Source organism: Symphalangus syndactylus, chromosome 4, assembly GCF_028878055.3.
Source record: "Symphalangus syndactylus isolate Jambi chromosome 4, NHGRI_mSymSyn1-v2.1_pri, whole genome shotgun sequence".
NCBI classification, from domain to species: Eukaryota; Metazoa; Chordata; class Mammalia; order Primates; family Hylobatidae; genus Symphalangus; species Symphalangus syndactylus.
The window spans coordinates 41,091,230-41,111,314 of NC_072426.2; the positions used below are offsets into that span (position 1 = coordinate 41,091,230).

General features: G+C 35.3%; 1 protein-coding gene across 5 annotated transcripts in view; it reads right to left on the bottom strand.

The window, feature by feature from the left end:
* The window catches only part of CTNNA3 (catenin alpha 3), a 1,903,490-nt gene that overhangs the window by 877,059 nt on the left and 1,006,346 nt on the right, over positions 1–20,085 (bottom strand). For all 5 annotated transcript variants that reach the window (XM_055274451.2, XM_063637177.1, XM_063637176.1 and 2 more), the window contains one exon: positions 18,136–18,288. In XM_055274451.2, the coding sequence (XP_055130426.1) occupies positions 18,136–18,288 (153 nt within the window). The remainder of the gene's footprint in view (positions 1–18,135; positions 18,289–20,085) is intronic.

The window sequence follows — 20,085 nt, forward strand, 5'->3', positions numbered from 1 at the left end:
AGAAACAAGCAAAGAAATAGATAAATCCTGGGTGATCCCTATGCTGTTCCTCATTTATCTTCCTCTTGCTTTCTAAAAAAGGTTTATAACAATCATAAAAATAATACAACTACATCCACAGTGAGGGGATTTTTTTCTCCACGGGCACGAACTCATAGGTCAAATGGGATGTTCATACTGACAAGAGTCCAGACTTCTACACAGCAGAATTGACAGTGACAGTCCATGTCTTAAAGAAAGCTGGTGTCTGTGCTTCTTGCTGTCAGTCCTTACCACAGAGCTCATCGACTCTGGCATCAAAGGTATCAGCACCATCTCATGCCAAACCAATACGAGGGAATCTAACTGCAAAGGGGCTTTGGAAATTGAAAAAGTTTGATTACAAAAAACTTTCGAATCTGGAGATTAATAACCTTCAAAGCTCTGAAAACAAAAATGTGAGATCTATTTGTGTGTCTCTGTGTTGAAAAAGCAATTCCGCAGACATTTTCACTGACTTCAAGGTTATCTTTTTTAAAAATGATACTACTGCTTTCATGTTTCTGTTCTGCTCCTTGCCAATGTAGTTAAAAATTGTTCCATTTTTGAAATCAGATAAATCTGCTAATTTGAGTGTGAATGTCCTCTTGTGGCTGCTTTCCTAGGTATATTTTATAGCTGACATGCTGCTAGCTGACAGATATACTGCAGCTCCTATATAATTAATATCGTGGAGTTTTATGTTTAAACAAAAATGCTTAAATCACATTATTTAACTGTTGATCAGAGATAAATTAAAATTTTCACTAATAAAAGACATTTTTAATTGGGACATTGTCTCAGCATTTCTTTTATCCCACCAGATGTTCATTTTACCTGAGATTTGTTAAATGAATAAGCCAATTAATAATTAATAAAATAATTAATTAATTCAATTTATTTTTAGAGCAATTTTAGGTGCTTAGAAAAATTAAGCAGAAAGTACAGAGTTCCCATACACCCCTGTCCTCACACACAGACAATATTCTCCTCTGTCTATATCCTGCACCACAACAGTGCATTTGTTACAATCAATGAACACTGACACTTCATTATCACCCAAAGTCCATAGTTTACATAAAGATTTTCTCCTAGATTGGGCATGGTGGCTCACACCTGTAATCCCAGCACTTTGGGAGGCCGAGGCGGGTGGATCACCTGAGGTCAGGAGTTCGAGACTACCTGCCAACATAGTGAAACCCCGTCTCTTCTAAAAAAAAAAAAAAAAAAAAAAAAAAAAAAAAACATACAAAATTAGCCAGCCATGGTGGCCAGCACCTGTAGTCCCAGCTACTTGGGAGGCTGAGACAGGACAATCACTTGAACCCGGGAGGCAGAGGTTGCAGTGAGCCGAGATTGTGCCACTGCACTCCAGCCTGGGCAACAGAGGGAGACTCCATCTCAAAAAAAAAAAAAAAAAAAGAAAGAAAGAAAGAAATATTCTCCTGGTGTTGTACATTGTATAGGGATTGACAATAATAACATGTATCCACCGTTGCAGTATCCTACAAAATAGTTTCACTGCCCTAAAAATCTTCGGTGCTCTACCTCCTCACCTCTCCCTCTTCACTAACCCCTGGCAATCACTAATCTTTTACTGTCCACATAACTTTGCCTTTTCCAAATGTCATATTGTGGAATCAGATAGGATGTATCCTTTCAGATTGGCTTTTTTCACTTAGTAACTATGCATTTCAGTTTCTTCCATGTCTTTTCATGGCTTGGTAGCTCATTTTTTTCAGTGTTGAGTAATATTCCCATTGTCTGGATATACCCCAGTTTATTCATTCACCTACTGAAGGACATCTTGATTGCTTTCATGTTTTGATAATTATGAATAAAGCCTCTATGAACATCCATGTGGAGGTTTTAGTGTGGACATAAGTTTTCAGATTCCTTGGGTAAATGTCAAGGAGTGTGATTGCTGGGTCTTATGGTAACAGTATGTTTAGTTTTGTAAGAAACTGCCAAACTATCTTCCAAAGTGGCTGTACCATTTTGCATTGCCACCAGCAATGAATGACAATGCTTCTTGCTCAGCATCCTCACCAACACTTGGTATTGCCAGTATCTTGGATTTTGGCCATTTTATTAGATGTGTAATAATATCTTGTTGTTTTAGTTGGCAATTCCTCAATGATATATGATGTTGAACATCTTTTCATATACTTATTGGACATCTGTGTATCTTCTTTGGTTAGAGATTTGTTCAGGCCTTCGGTTCATTTTTCAGTTTGGTTGTTTTCTTATTGTTGAGTTTTAAGAGTACTTTGTACATTTTGGATGATATCAGTCTTTTATCGAATCTATGTATTTCAAATATATTATTCCTGTGTGTGGCTTTGTTTCCTTATTCTCTTGATATTACCTTTTGAAGAACAGATTGTTTTTATTTTAACGAAGTCCAGCATATCAATTCTTTCCGTCATTGATCATGACTTTGACGTTGTATCTAAAAAGTTGTTGCCATTCTCAAAATCATCTAGATTTTTTCCTATGTTATCTTCTAAAAGTTTTATGGTTTTGCAGTTTACATTTAAGTCTATGACCCATTTTGAGTTAATTTTTGAGTAGGGTGTGTGAAGAAGTGACATGTTTGACAATACTGAGTTTTCCTGTCCACAAATATGGAGTATCTCTATTTATTTAGAATTTTAAAATATCTTTCATCAGAGGTTTGTAGTTTTCCTCGTTTTAAATTTATACCTAAGTATTTCATTTTTGAGGGTGTTACTGTAAATGATAATATGTTTTTAATTTCAAATTCCAGGCTGGTCGCGGTGGCTCATGCCTATAATCCCAGCACTTTGTGAGGCCGAGGCGGGCAGATCACAAGGTCAGGAGTTCGAGACCAGCCTGGCCAATATGGTGAAACCCCATCTTTACTAAAAATACAAAAATTAGCCGGGCGTGGTGGTGCATGCCTGTAATCTCACCTACTCAGGAGGCTGAGGCAGAAGAATCGCTTGAACCCAGGAGGCAGAGGTTGCAGTGAGCCAAGATTGTGCCACTGCACTGCAATCTCAGTGACAGAGTGAGACAGTCTCAGGAAAAAAAAAAAAAAATCCACTTGTCCACTTGTTTGTTGCTAGTATATGGGAAAGCAATTGACTTTTGTATATTAATCATATATCCTGCAACCTTTCTACAATCACTTGTTAGTTCCAGAAAGTGTTTTTTAGTCAATGCTTTTGGATTTTTGACACAGACAATCATGTCATCTACAAACAAAGACAGTTTTATTTCTTTTTCCCAACCTGGGACTTTTTAGGTTTATATTTATTGTAATATTATTTGTACTACCTCATTGGATTGTCCCAGTAAATGAATAGGTGTGCGGTCCATAGACATTGTCTTCATCTTCCTAATGAGAGAATGATGGGCTAAGTTGCTCAGATTCACATGGTACTGAAACCAGTATTTGTTTGACTCTATGCTCTTTCCTACTACATTAGACTATACTGCCTTCCAAGGTTCTAACAAGTTTTGATTTTAAAAGCAGCATCACATTTCTTACTTAAATTAGTCTACACATCAAATCAGTTAATTTAATGGGAAACTTTCCTAAAATTTCTTTTAAGTGTACTACACACAAAAAAGAAAAACCCATAAACTAACAAAATAAGTTAAAGAGCTTACAATGGATTTATGTAGTATAAAAATAGGTGGCAAATTTTTTAGCAATTAAAAATGCTTGAATGCTAAAAACTACAAAACATTGATTTAAAAAAATCAAAGGAGGCCTGAATAATTGGAGAGATATACCATGTTTGTGGATTGGAGAACTCAATACTGTTAAGATCTAAATCCTTTGTAAACTAATATAACAATTCAATATGATTTCTATCTTAATCTTAACAATAGTTGTGTAGGTATTGATAGGTTTATACTAAAATTTACATGGAAAAACTAAAGAAATAGAGTAGCCAAAACGATTTTCCTAAAGAAGAAGAAAGTTAGAGGACTGGCAACACCTGATTTCATAACTTACTATAAAGTTACAGTTTTAAAGACAATCTTGAATAAACGGTAGACACATAGATCAATGAAACAGAACACAGAGACCAGAGGCATACCCACACATATAGGCCAAAAGATATTTCACAAAGGTACAAACATGATTTAATAGACAAATGATAATCTTTTCAGCAAATAGCGCTGAAACAATTAGACATCAATATGCAATAAATAAGTAAACTTTGACCCCTTATTTCACACCACTAATTAACTAATATACAATAATTAATGCAAACCCTAAAATTATCAGACTTCCAGAGAAACATAGAAGAAAGTCTTTGTAATTCTGGATTAGGCAAAAGTTTCTTATCTAAATCATAAAAGCATAATCCATATATAGTAAATTTAATAAATTTGATTTCATTGAAATTAAATGTTCTGCCATGGACAAGATACTTTGAAGAGATTAGAAAAACAAGCCATAGAAATAGAGAACATATTTATAAATCCCATAAATAATAAAAAACTTGCATTCTAAATACATAAACAACTTTTAAACAATACAAAATAAGAAAATAGTGCTTGAAAATAAAATAAAAGATATCCACTTCAGAAAGGAAGAAGTATAGCTATATTCTCAGATGACATGATCTTGTATATAGAAAATCCTAAGGAATACACACACACACACACACACACACAAACACACACACACACACACACAGTATGAACAAGAGTGACTCTATTTAAATGCTAATCTGCCATGTGACTCCTGACTAACCCTAAGTCTAGGAATGCCTCCCAGATGTCTAGCTGACGTATTACTTTTTATATAGAAATACCTATTCACTGTAACTTTTCCCTTTCCTCCAAAAGAACCCTTGATGGTGTTGCATACATCATAGGCTATAAGGCCCATAGCTACCTATTCATTCCTTCTGTAGAACATACACTTTTTCCCCAAATTCAAGCCTGGGACTAGGGGGTTGTGGTGCAGAGATCTACCTGTCTTGCAGCTGCATAAGACATGCTTCCATTTGTAAGCTCTCCTAATAAATCACTATTTTCATATAATCTAGATTTGTCTGCCTCACTCTTTGCTTTCTTCACTGTTAGCCTTTGGAGGATGCTTTGTATATACAGCCCTTTCATGGAACACACATTCACACAGCAACAATTAGAGCTAAAAAGTTCAGCAAGGTTGCAAGATTCAAAATTAATATACAAATAACAGGCCAGGCACGGTGGCTCACACCTGTAATCCCAGCACTTTGGGAGGCTGAAGTGGGCAGGTCACCTGAGGTCAGGAGTTCAAGACCAGTCTGGCCAACATGGTGAAACCCTGTCTTTACTAAAAATACAAAATTAGCTGGGTGTGGTGGTGTGTGCCTGTAATCCCAGCTACTCGGGAGGCTGAGGCAGGAGAATTGCTTGAACCTGGGAGGCAGAAGTTGCAGTGAGCCGAGATTGCACCATCGCACTCCAGCCTGGGCAAAAAGAATGAAACTCCATCTCAAAAAAAAAAAAAGAAAAAAAAATATGAATATATACACACACACACCAATAACAAATTATATTTCAATACACTGCAATAAAAAAATCTGAAAATGAAATTAAGAAACAATTCCATTTACAATAGCATCAAATAGAATAAAATTTATTGATAATAAAATTTACTGAATAAATTTAATGAAATAAGTGCAGACTGAAAACTATAAAACATCATTAAAAAAATTAAAGGAGATCTAAATAAGTAGAAAGACATCCCATGTTCATGGATCAGAAGACATAATATTGTTAAGATGGAAATACTTCCAAACTGATCTACAGATTCAATGCAATCCCTATCAAAATTTCAGATTTTCATTGAATAAATTACAAGTTTATCCTAAGATTCATATAGAAATACAAGGGACCTATAAAAGCCAAACAACCTTAATAAAAAGAAGAACGATACTGGAGGATTCATACTTTCTGGCTTTAAATCTTACTACAAAGATAAAGTAATTAAGATAGAGTGGTACTGGCATAAAGGTTGACATATAGATCAATGGAATATAATTGAATCTTGAAATAAACCCTCACATTTATAGCTGATTTATTTATAAAAATGTAATTGAAAAATAATTGTCTTTTCAAGAAATGAGCTGGAATATATGGGAATCTACATGCAAAAGAATGAAATTGGACTCTTATCTAACACCATGTACAAAAAATAACTGAAAACAGATCAAACACCTAAGTGTGAGAGCTAAAAGTATAAAACTCATGGAAGAAAATATAAAAATAAATCTTTATGAACTTGGATTAGGCAATGACTTCTTAGATATGGAACCAAATGCACAAATGACAAAAGAAAAAATAGATAAGCTGCATTTAATCAAAATGTAAAACCTTCATGCTTCAGAGGAAACCATCAAAAAAGGGAAAAGAGAACCCACAGCATGGAAGAAAAATTTTGCGAATCATATATCTGATAAGAGGGTTACATCCAGAATTCATAAAAATGGGCAAAGATCCAAAAAGATATTTCTATTAAAAAGGTATACAGATGAACAGTAAGCACATGACAAGCTATTCAACATCATTAGCCAACAGGAAAATATAGAGAAAAGCCACTTCGCCCCCATTATGATGGCTATAATCAAAGGCAAATAGTAACAACTGTTGGCATGTAGAGAATTGAAGCCTTCATACACTGCAGACGAGAATGTAAAACGGTAGAGCCTGGCACCACTGAAAAACAGTTAAATGGTTTCTCAAACTGTTAAACATAGAGTTATCATATGACCGAAACCCAGAAATGCCACTCCTACATATATACATACCCAAGAAAAATGAAATAGTATATCTACACACAAACTTGTATATACGTGTTCATCAGAATTATTCATAACACCCAAAGAAGTGGAAATGACCCAGATGTTCACCAACATATGAACAGAGAATGAAATGCAGTACACAACAGTGTACATCAGAACTGGGCATAAGCAGGAATGAAGTACTGATGCATGCTACACATAGATGAACCTTGAAAACATTATGCTAAGTGAAAAACAAGTCATAAAGACCACATATGATATGGTTCCTTTATATTTAATGTCCAGAATAAGAAAATGTGTAGAGATAGAAAGTAGGGCTTGAAAGTAGATTAATAGTTTGATAGATTAATAGTAGATTAATAGTTACCTAGTTTGAGGGAGATAGAAAAAATGTTTTAAAATTGATTGTAATGATAGTTGCACAACTCTGTGGAATATTGGAAACAATCGAAATGAGTGAATTGTATAGCACATGACATATCTTGATAATAGATATCTCAAAAAAGATAATTGATATCATTTGTAATGAGGGAAATGCAAGTTAAAGCATTATGAGATAATACTACATACATATTAAAAATAGCAGAAAACAGAACACACACAAAAATTGTCAATATGAAATATTGACAAGGGTGTGGAGCAACTAGAATTCTTATACATTGTTAGTAGGAATGCATGTGCCATATGATTCAGTAAATCCACTTCTGGGTGTCTACTAGATTAACAAATATTTATTTACAGAGAGAAATCTATACTCATTGCTCGGTCTAAACGTTGCCAGTCCTTCTGTCTCTAAACTTTCCCTCTATTCTCATCTCCTTTTCCTAATTCAACTTCTAACCCCTAAATTCTCTTTAGTTCATAGTTGAGAAGCCTACTTCTCAAAATTGGAATGTTTAATCCTAAACTAACTCAATCTGCATATAAGTTCCCATAGGACCCATTAGTTCATCATTTATTACAACCATACACAATTGCCATTTACTTTTATTTAGCTCCTCCTAAATGCTAGGATTCAAAACGGCAGAGTATATTTCCTATGACTGTGATTGAATCTCTAGCACCAGCAGTGCTTCTGTTTTATTTTTAAATTTATTTGAAGAACATTTGGCCTTTTGCAAGCATAAGGCAAACTTTAAACATCATATTGCTAGCTAAGAAAAATTTAAAGCAACATAGATAATTCTCCTTTGACACAATGATCTGACTAGACCAATAGGTGGAATAAAATAATGAGAGGAAGACATTAGAGTGAAAAAAGAGGAGAGGAAGAGAGATAATTTGTGGTACACAGTCACTAGGCTGATTCAAAGCACCAAAGTGAAACTTTCTAAGGATGTTTCACTTTTATATTGGAACGCCATATATAATTTCATAAAAATGTCAAAGTGATTTTGAAAACTCAAATCTCTTCAAGTTGCTTATACTTAACACAAAGCGATCAATGCAATTCAGAGTAAATTTGACTTTGTTTTTTAGTGATGGGAGCATTTCTTAAAAAGCATCAAATCTAACATTTCCATCTTGCAGAAATCACCAAGCCTAGTTAATTTTCTCATGAAAGGAACTTTCTGGGTATACACAGCTACAGATTTAACTAGGTCTAACATACATATGAATAATCCTTTGGCAAGGTCCCCCTTCCTCTCTCCTGACCCCTACCCTAACATTGCTTGCAAGCAGCAGAGGAGATAAGGGGAAACAGCAGATCTCCTCTGTGTTTCTCTAATCCACTTCAATTCACCTCCTAATTCAAGATAAATCACTACAGGAAAGAAAGCTGGGAGGAACCCACTTCCCTAAATCAAGTTCCCTTCCTGTATTTTACTAGATAGTTGCAATACCTGATTCTCACCAAAATAACGTCCTCTAGATCTTATCGACATCTTTAACAAAAACCCATCTTGTTGAGCCTTGTCTTTTCAAAACTTGACCCTAGAGCAGAAATTGCAAAATGGTGATTCTTGGCATTATGTATTGTCATAAGTGATGGGATTGTGTTTTTGCTTTAATTTTGCTGTAAATGGATTTAGCTTTCTACACTTCAAAATAAACAGGCTTTTACATTGAAATCCATATTTCTTAGTTCTTTTGAGAAACGTGAATGTCTGTCAACACTAGGCCTGCATTCATGCACAGCAATGATTGACTGGGGACGAGTAGAGGCCAACCACTTTAGACTGAGTGTATACTCATTATTTCAGCACAGCCTCATGCTACTGAGCCCTTTCTTTCACTTATTACTTCTTAGTAACCTACTGTAAGCATTTGAATTTTCTGTCTCCACCTTAGGGCTGAGAGGGGGCTGAGTGATAGGGAGTGGCAACTCTAAATGCATTTTAGATTAGGAAGAATGTTCATAACAAAATGCCCTTCCAGTCCATACTTCTATTAGGAACTCAATAACCTATGGAGGATTAAGTAAGGAAGCTAACTAGTATACATAGCACTGGTTAAAAGACAAAATGGTTCCAATCAATTTAGAAATGGACTACTTGTACTCTCTCATTAGAAGTCGATGACTGATTTTCTTAGGTCTTGTGTCCTGGGCTAATCGCTAAGCAATAGCTAAGCAGTTACTTAAGAGTTAGAAAGAATGACTGCATGCAGATTTTACAGGCAGAAGTGTGGGCTTCCCAGCTCTCTGCTTCTCTAATTAAGGAGAGTGGAATAAGGAGAAATCTAATCAACTCAGAATTTTTGCAGCCTGATGTACTCAATAGCAGGTCTCTTGTCCAAAAGCATTCAGAAAGGTTTCTCTTCTCTTCATTTAAATAATTAAACATGTAAAACTTAGGCTCACTTTCTACTTTTAAATTTATTATGCTACCTTTATCCTTTTAATCTCTGGCATTGATAGAACTGAGCTGATATCTACTCTTCCATATATTAGCTGTGTGATCTTAAGTGAGTTACTTAATTTCTCTCAGCTAGGGTTTCCTTATCAGCAAAATGGTAATAATAGTATTTATCTCCATCATTGTGAGCATTGATATAATGAGGTAATGAGTGTAAAGTATTTTGCATGATTTTGGCACAGATTACTAAATATTTTATTTATTTTCCTTTATTTTCTTCCCTTTTCTTTTCTTTTTATTATTTTAAAAGTTATTTTCATCCTATAAAAACCATAAAATAACCACTCCTGCAATACGTCTGGTTAACTAGCCTCTTCCATTCACCATCAAATTACCTACACGTATGAAACAAATAAAAGAACTCTCTCCTCTGGTTTTTAGAACCTTGAATGCCAGGAACGGAGAAAATTATTTTAATCTCACGTCTTCCATTTATAGATAATGAAACTGAATTCCAAAGTTTAGTGATTTGTTAAAAGCACTTCAGCATGAGAGTAGAATTCATTCATTTTAAAACACAAAAGACAAAAATGGAACGAGGCTTTAACCAGTAGGGTTCAGTATATATAAGCCCTAAAGAGCACATCGTAGGGACTCATTATGCTTGTGTTTAAATGAGTGGAATAATGAATTGATTAAAAAGAACAGATCATCCCCAAAGTGCATGATCAGGCTGATGACTAAAACAAAGTTTGGTTTCAAGACTTGGATTATTCTTCAGCTAGTTGTCAGTTAGCATGCTTGCTTGTTACCTCTTGACCAAATACCATGTTTGAGGTCAATTTGGGGAAGTTTTCAAGTTCAGAGAAGTTTCACATGCCAATTAATTGTATATCAAAACTTTGAGCCAGGCGCGGTGGCTCACGCCTATAATCCCAGCACTTTGGGAAGTTGAGGCAGGCAGATCACCTGAAGTCAGGAGTTTGAGACCAGCCTGGTCAACATGGTGAAACCTCATCTCTACTAAAAATACAAAAATTAGCCATGCGTGGTGGCAGGCACCTGTGATCCCAGCTACTTGGGAGGCTGAGGCAGGAGAATCTCTTGACTCCAGGGGGCAGAGGTTGCCGCGAGCCTAGATCACGTCACTGCACTCCAGCCTGGGCGACAGAGGGTGAGACTTGTCTCAAACAGACAAACAAATGACAACAAAAGAACTTTGGTTACATAATTTTAGCAGAGAATTTTGCACATGACAACTTTTGACCTGTTAATGTTGCTGAAAAACAATTCTATCTGAAATTGAAAGTTGGATACAAGGGTCCAACAACATATACATTTGAAAATTACTTTATGAAGTGAAATTTTCAAAAGGAAAATTTCACTGCTTGTCAGAGCTATCTGAAGATTCAGGTGATCTCTTTTCAGGCAAGATTTTTGAAAAAAAAAAAAAAATTTAGAGAGGAAAGGGAAGACAAATGTTTCCTGAACGATGATGTCCACACTGTGTGGCATTTGGTACTTTAATGCGTTGGTATTCATTGGATCCTACTTTCTTCATGTTACAGTGGAACACTTCTTTTACAAGTCAGATATAAGAGATATTAAGTGTTTTTCCTAAGAACACCTAGCCAGGATTCAAACCCAAGTCTGTCTCCATATTTCATACTTTACTCAATAAATCATGTTGTTATCCACATTTCAAGATTTTCTATAGGGTTAATAGATGTTCGTTTATTCAATAATTCATTCAACATTTATTGAACACTGCGCTTACTAAATGTCAGACTAAGAAATAAAAACAAAGGTTCTAGACAGTATGTCCAGAGTCCAGCACAGTATATGGTCACAATAGGCTTTAAAGACATATGTATTAAATTAATGAATAAAGACACTTCTGCTCTCAACTTGCTCATTATCTACCTAGAACTGCACTGTCTGATATCTGGCCACCAGCCATGTGGCTATTGAGCACTTAAAATGTGGCCAGGGTAGATAAAAGTGGGCTTTAAATATAAAATACATCCCAGATTTTAAGTCTTAGCATAAAAAGAAATATAAAATATCTCATTAATGGCTTTTATATTGATTATATTGAAATTACAGTGTTTGGGGTATATTGAATTAAATGAAACATATTAAAATCAGTTTACCTGTTCAGTTTTTTCTCTTTTAGTGTGGATCCTAGAAAATTTAAAACTATACATGTAATTTCTTTCAATTCCCATTGGCCAGCCTTAACCTAGTGCTGTTAAGTACTGGGGCACTTGCTTTTCTGTTTCAAGTTCATTATTAAAACTAGTTCTATTCTCTCTCTTTTATGTATGATAATAAGTTAGGTTTTAAATGCAGTTTATTTTAAATGCAATCTATGTTTGTGAGATTAGAATCAATTGTTAGAGGTTAGAAATTTTTGTATTCAGATGCAAAATAGTCCACACGCAGGCTCTACTAAAATATGACTTCCTTTAATCCCTTTCCTGGTGAGAAGCTACCACAGTTCTCCAAATATATTACTGCCAGCTATACAAGATGAAGTCTAACCTGCGCAGCCTGATAATCAAATATTTAAGGCTGTTCAACTGCCTCTATCCCATCTCATGCTCCTGCCAACTTAGCTATCTAGATTTCCTTTCTGCAGTATAACTGGAACACAGGAATGAGGACTGTGCCTTTATTCAGGCTGTTATCTCTACTTGGAGTTGTTTGTTTGTTTGTTTGTTTGTTTGTTTTTCAAATCCAATGCCTGCCTAGTTTTCAAGGTTCAACTTATTGTTTACTTCTTGCCAAATTCCCAAACTACTATAATCCCATATAGTTTTCTCTTTTCTCCGAATTCTAAGACACTAATATTCCATTTGAAAATACCTACACTTGACCGTGGAAAGGCTCTTACTTTTCTACAAATGAATCATTACCCTTTTCTTATATTCCAAAGACTGTAAGCGGAAAATTTATAAAGAAATCACTACAACATGGAAAGGAACTCACTGTGCATTCAGGTTAGGCTTTTAAGGGTCATGTTCAGCCACATCTTTTTAACAGTAAAAGGACTAAGATGCTGAGCAGTTTATAACCCAGGGAGTGGGCAGTCACACCGGTGTGCTCTGTTCTACATAAGTAAAAGCATTTCTGCCTATAGCATCCCTTCCCTACCAAAACAGGAGAGCTGCCAAGACGCTCACTTAGAACAGTTGTTGGTTTGTGTACAAGTGTTAAGTATGGGTTTGTTCTTTTTCTTTTATATTTTTTTGAGGGAAAGAAGAAGGAAGAATGGAAGGGGACTGGAAAAGCTGTATTTATTTATAATCAAACATATCTTTATTTGATAACAGATGACCAATTAAAGCAATGTGTGAAACTTGAACAGCATTCTGTCAAAAAGCAAAGAAATTAGTAGAGCTCATAGCAATCAGCACTTCTTGCAAACAGCAAGAGTCCCCTCTAAAGCCTTCTGTCTTGGCACTGGGGCTTTGCTAAATCGGGCTCACCATTTTGCGAGTGGGAACAATCAGCTTTGTAGGTGGTAGGGAAGTATTATAATTAAATGTCCACCCACTTTTTCCTTTCTGATGAAAGGCTCCCATGAAACTTACTAAAATAAGGGGCATAAAGATAGATGAATTTTTGATGAGTAAGTCAAAGCACCGACAAACCTGGCTTTCCATATAGAGAAAATTCTTTAATTTATAGAAAAATTTCAGGCCTAGATCATTAATACTGTCATATTTAATAACTAATATGATAAAATCCATAGGGTAACTGGAGATTTCACTGTTTTCGTTGGTAGTGATTGTAGTGCTCAGCATGAACTGACTTGCAGAAAACAAATATAATATAATTCAAAAAAAAGAGTGAAATTTTTCAAAATTGATTTTAGAGAAATATTAAATGATAGCCATTTAATCATAATAACCTTTATAATAATAAATAATGCATTTATTGAATGTAATGGCATTCCTCTGAATAACAGTTATATTACCACTTTAAGGTTAGAAACTATATCTCTGAGATAGCAAAGGGCTTGAAAGATGTTATTGAATTGTCAGAAACTTTTTATGAGGGAGCTCTGGAACAGAGTCTATAAAGACTGCTTTTGATAATTAATGGTAATGGTATTTACTAAAATCACTGTGAAGAATTCATTTTAAGTACTTATATGCAGTAGAGTAAGGAGCTTCTCTGCTTTACAACTGAGCTCAGACATGTATTTCAAGTCCAGTTACTAGAATCCACAAAGTCAATATTTTAGAAAGAAAAAGAAATTAAAATTAATTGGTACTATGAATGTTTTCCTTCACTCAATGTGGATTTATTGGGCATGAGCTGTATAGACTTTGCCATCAGAGGAGCCTCAAAGCAATAATCCTCTCTAGAACTAATGAATATTTTTATCTTTAAGCTAAATTTCATATTTTTATCTTCCTGTTCAATAGATTTTATTGGCAGAAGCCAGTAGAGATAATGGTGCCCTAAATCACCAACAAGGTGAGATCAAAGTACTGGGGAGGATATGAACACATATGTCATTAATTGAACACATTTGTCATTCATTGCTAATCACTATGTGAAGATGACTTTTAAAATACTCCTGACTACTTCTTACCCTTCCCCACTGTGGTTCTGTGGATCCAAGAACACAGAGTAACTGGATGCTCAAAGTAGGAAAAGTTTGCATAATAGGTACTCAGTTCAGCATAACTAAGATAAAATTAGCCACAAAGATCTAGATTCTCCAGTTACTGGTACTACCCAGGGTTTTATAACCATCATTACCCATGATCATTTTATAGTAAACTACAATAACAGATGTGGTGACACATCTGATGTCTCCTCCTGTATTATTAGTATAGTGGGACACCTCAGATGTGTCACCACCAAGGAACAGGCATGTTCAGACCAAATTCATCGGCCACTGTCTTCCTCATTCCCGTTTGTTTTTTTTAATTCCCCAGATAATCTTGTTTTTCAAATTATTACCCACATGCTTTTTTAATATTTCATTTTCTGATTGTGTTTAGTCCTACTTTTTACTACCTTTTTGTAAAAGTTAGACATTAACCATTATTTAAAGAGTTCCTTTAACAGCGTGGAGGTTTTCTTCAGACTTGATAGAAATCTTTAAATATGGGCTTTTTTCTCATTTAAGTCTTACTTCAACATGTTCACTGATTTTAGATTTCTCTGACAAACATGGTTGAGGTATCAAAACACAGACATGTTGATAATAGCTTTTTCTCAAAGTCATTTAGAATGTAAGACTTTCTTCCCTGCTACGTCAAATTGCCCAACTTAGGAATAAGATGAGTGTATGTGCACGTCTGTGGGGTGGGGTGGTAGGGAGCAAGGAAGTGCGGGGGGATTGGTAAATAGTCTATACAAGGAGAACTCACATTATCCTCTGGAACTGATATATTTAGGCTCTCCTATTTTCCAGGAGTCTATCATAGACACTTCTGTCTCAATGTTTGTAGTAAATTAATGAATTAATGATGATTTTCTCTGTTGCTTTGGTTAGGAAGATCCTTTCAAAAAAAGATTTTTCTGGGAGATAAATGCAGTACTTTTTCTTCTTCTTCATGAGATACACACACACACACACACACACACACACACACACACAGAGAGAGAGAGAGGGAGAGAGAGAGAAAGAGAAAGAGAGAAACAACCTAGTGTGCAAGCAGTATGCCTAAAAATCATTTTTATTTTCTCCTGTTATAGGAAACTATAAGTCTGTAAGTCTCTCAGTTGAAAAAAAAATTTGTTACATCATAGAATTTAAGAAACTTGGAATGACCTTAGATATTATCCTAACTTTCATTTTATAGATAAAGCAAATGAAACCCTGAGAAGAGTAGTGGCCACAAAAACTTTGCTATTCCTTCTATTGAGAAATGTAGTCTCGCTGCTCCCTTTTACTGTGTCTGGGCAGGCTCTGTAATTGGTTTGACCAATAGAATACAAATGACAACTTCAACTTCCTCATTCTTGCTTGCATTTGGGACTTCTCATCTCAGAACCCAACCACCATGCTGTGAAAAGCTGAAGCTACATGAAGAAGCCATGTATTGCTGCACCAGTCAACAACCACAGCTAAGCCCCCAGCTGACAGTTAACGCACTTCCAGTCATGTGAATATGCCATTTAGCATGTCCGGACTAGGCCAACCTTTGGCAGGCTCCATTCCCTGCCAATATCTGACAGCAATCACATGAGAAACCTTAAGCAAAAATTGCCCAGCTCTTCCCAGTCAACCCATAGATTAGTGAGAGATAACAAATAGTTGCTTTAAATTTCAGGATGGTTTGTTCTATAGTAAAAGCTCATCAGAAATGAAGGTGACTTAGACCAAAGCTTCTAAGCATTAACAGAGTGAAAACCAGAACTCAAATATCACCCCAAACCTCGTATAATCTCATTATAATGTGTTAAGGTAACAAGTCGAGTTAAGTGAGATCCAGCTTCAGTCTCTCAATAGTTCGTAATTCCAAAAAATTTTATTCTTTCAAAATTCACATGGAATGTGGAATTTCCAAAATCCTTAAACTTTAAAACAAATTCTTAGAGCTGTGTCTACATAACAGTAAACCATCATTTGGTATAAGGTGGCATTCCCAAGTGTTCCTCGAAGGTAGTGTCTTAGTAATGTGCCATGAAAGAAAGAGAGATAAGCTGATTTAATTTGTTTAAATTAAATTAAAGAGGTCTCTTTGCTTCAGGAATTTTCAAGAACGTAAATTTTCCAAGAGGAGCTATAGATAGCACTTATTCTCCTAAAATTGTTCGACCAAGGCACCCTTCTTCATCAAAAAACTAAACTGAGAAATAAGAAGAGGAATTCAATTTTGTCAGCATAAATCAAGTTTTGCTTTCAGAGGATTTCATAAAAAGAAGTTGTTTTCATAATTTGGTGTGTCTTCAGCTTAGAGAACACATTTTTAGATAACACTTTCATGACTGTCAAGGACTATGCTTAGTTATGTCTTTTACAATCTGTTACCATTGCTTCCCCCCTTACTTTTAACATTCTTTTGTGTGTACAGTTAATAAATCTTTCTGGAATGTGTAGATGAAGGAATAAATAAAAGCAGATAAATAATAAATAATTCAATTAATTAAAAATTATCCTGAAATGTTTCATTAACAATATCAATGACTATGAAGGGGCCCAAAGGGGCCCAGAGGTTTTTGAGTCAACCCCTCATTTAGTTTAATAACCTGGAAATTAGCTCCAACTCTAATTAGCTTGGTTTGGGTTTTATATCTTTACATCTAAGGTCAATTGAAATTGTAACACTTGCCATATCTAACAGAGTTCTTGGGAAATTCAAAGGAGATTTCAAAGTTGGAGATGGAACAGTTTTGGGCTACAAAAATTGTAGTAATCATGTATTCATCCACTCCTTTCATTTTCTAGTTCTGGAGATTGAGATCCGGAAAGAGAGTTTATAGTGCAAACGCTAGCTGCATTGGAAACCTCCTCCCCGTGGATCCACGTTAAAGATGTTAGGAAAGTCCTCTTTTTCAGTAGATGTTATGTTGAATGGTGTGATTCTAATTCACGTGCTGATTATTAGACAGATTATTTACAAGCATTTGGGCCACAAAAACATATTTCACCACAGAATTCATGACTGGTATAGGAAGGTGTGGCAGTCAAAACATTTAATAACCCATATGGCATGGCCACTGACAACCAGAGTAGACACCAGCCATAAACAACTGGTGCAGCCATGCTGATGAGTATGAGCCATACTGAATATCATCTCAGCTCTATGGATCTAGTAAATAACATTTCCCACTTCTTGCCACTGGTTTGTGGCCTTGTGAATACTGTGATCTTATTTGTATTAGAAATTCCTCCATTCAGGCTGTCTCTTAAATATACTTGTGTTATTGATATCCATAATACAGTAAGTTCTATTATCTCTCTCCTGGGAAGCGATCAGCACTTCACAGCTCCTTCAGCAATATGCCATCCTGCTCCAAAAATCATGGTGCATTCCCATGTCTCTAGTTTCCAAGCAGAGGGAATAATAGTTTTATTGTCTTCTTTTGCCCCTGTGGGGACATGAGCCAATTCACTACCCCTACTTACTTATTCCTGGATATCTCTACCCTGTATATTCCTATATTCTTGTTCTGTAGTCATGCTACATAGTTAAATACGACTTGAAAGGCTGACAGAGTAATGCAGCTACAAAAAGACGGCAGAGAAATAATAAAATAATATGTGATAGAGTATTTGATATTTTTAAGTCAGAATGGGAAGAAAATATTTGTAAGGATAAATCAAAGTATCTGCATTTAGCCAGTTCCTTTGTGAAGCTCTAATAAAATATGTATTAAAAAAAAAAGACAAGCCAATGTGGAGTGATCTATACAATCGGACATATACACCTTCATATTACTTTGGCCAGACTCTGCTGTATTTGTAACATGGTGTCAAAAGTTTTTATTTGGGTACAATTCAACCATAAATGGAGAATGGGAGCCTCATTCTCCTGGACTTTAGTGAGTTACAGTTCTAGCATGCTTACCTCTACAAGCCTGCTGGTGTGTTCATGAAATATCGCAGCATATTCTTTTATTTCCTTTTCCCGGCCATTCTTAGCAGCTTCAATGAGAACCAAAAGAGGGACTGTCGTATCCAAGAAAGAGTCTGACACATGATCTATAATAGCCTTGCGGAGCTGAGAAGAAATGAAAAATTCAGGTTTTTTTTTTCCAGAAAATAGTTCACTGTGTTTCCTTTTCTTACAATCTCAGTAGTTACACAACTCATTTTACTCATTTTTGCACAATTCCTAAAATCACAATACTTAAGGATATATAAGAATGTCCCTTAAGAAACTAAAAAACAAAATATCCAGGCAAAAAAAAATCATCTAGCAATAGTTCCTTTCCTCTCAAAAGTAATTTTTCTTAAGTTGTTTTTAACCTGGAAGTGAGTTAAAAATGGTAATACTTTCTTTTTGCTCAAAGAAATTGTGCTATTAGAATATTTATGTGTGTGTACAAATAACATTGTACATCTTGTATTTTCATAATTACAAATTATAGAATGTTTTCTACCTTGTTGGAGGAACTGATAATAAATTCTGATTAGCTAAATTGTAGACTTCATAGTAATTAAGCCAAGTTAGATCACCGATTATGCCAGTTGATAACAGATTAATAGAGCAAGAAGAATAATAAATGAGTTTGATGTCCAATTTTCCCCATTTGCATTCATTGTTCTTGCCCTCACACCTTAAATTATTAAACAACTATAACATTCTGCTACAATTAGTTCTTTTAAATTAGATTACATGTAAGCTTATTAATGACTATTAGGCAATTACTCTAGTCAGCAGATATTTTCTGAGATTTAAAACTGCATTGAAAAATTAATTCACTGTATTTATATAATATCGAATCTTTAAAGATCATAATATCAGGCCGGGTACAGTGGCTCATGCCTGTAATCCTAGCACTTTGGGAGGCCAAGGCAGGTGAATAATGAGGTCAGGAGTTCGAGAACAGCCTGGCCAACATGGTGAAACCCCGTCTGTACTAAAAATAAAAAAATTAGCTGGGCATAGTGGCAGGCCCCTGTACTCCCAGCTACTTGGGTGGCTGAGGCAGGAAAATCACGTGAACCCAGGAGAAGGAGGTTGCAGTGAGCTGAGATTGCACCACTGCATTCTAACCCGGGTGACAGAGTGAGACTCCATCCGCTCCCCGCCCCAAAAAAAAAATCATAATATCCTGAAATGTTTCATTAACAATGTCAATCACTATAAATGGGCCCAAAGGTTTTTGAGTCAATCTCTTCATATAGTTTAATAACCTCTGTACAATAAAACAAAAAGATAAATAGCTATCAGACAGAAAGATGTAATTTTTCTGTGAAAGTTATATTTTAGAATATTTTTTTAAACCAATAGTCTAGTTTTAGATTACTTGGGAACGAATAGTAATACATTTTGGGAGAGCTGAATGATAGAGCTACATAGAAAGTACTGTCTTCTATAATGATCATAGAATAATAAATCCATAATAATTACAGGTTTCTGGAAGAAAAATATCTCTGCCCAAAATAGTGAGTTTGCTCAGAAGCATTGTGAAATTCTCTGACTATCAACAATTTAAAAAAGGTTTCAGGAAGTTCCCCAAGGAAGAATTCTGCTTAGTATGCAGAAAGGCAAATTACTAGGGGCAACTAATATTTACTGAGCACGTATTAGGACAAAGTAAGAGTGCTAAGGGGTTACAAGGCAAAGGGGAGACCTTAACTGAGTGAATAATGGGTTTGCTGTCTATAGGAGGTACACCAGGGAAGTCAGGCATAAGGTCACAAATTTATCTGAGCTGGGAACTACAGGTTGTGTAAGTTTCAGATACTGAAGAGAAAAGTAGAGATTCCTTCTAATTTCTCAGAGTGGGGGCATTTTTTAATGATTATCCTCCCCTTTATTCTTTTCTTCTTTCCTTCATAATTGGGACAT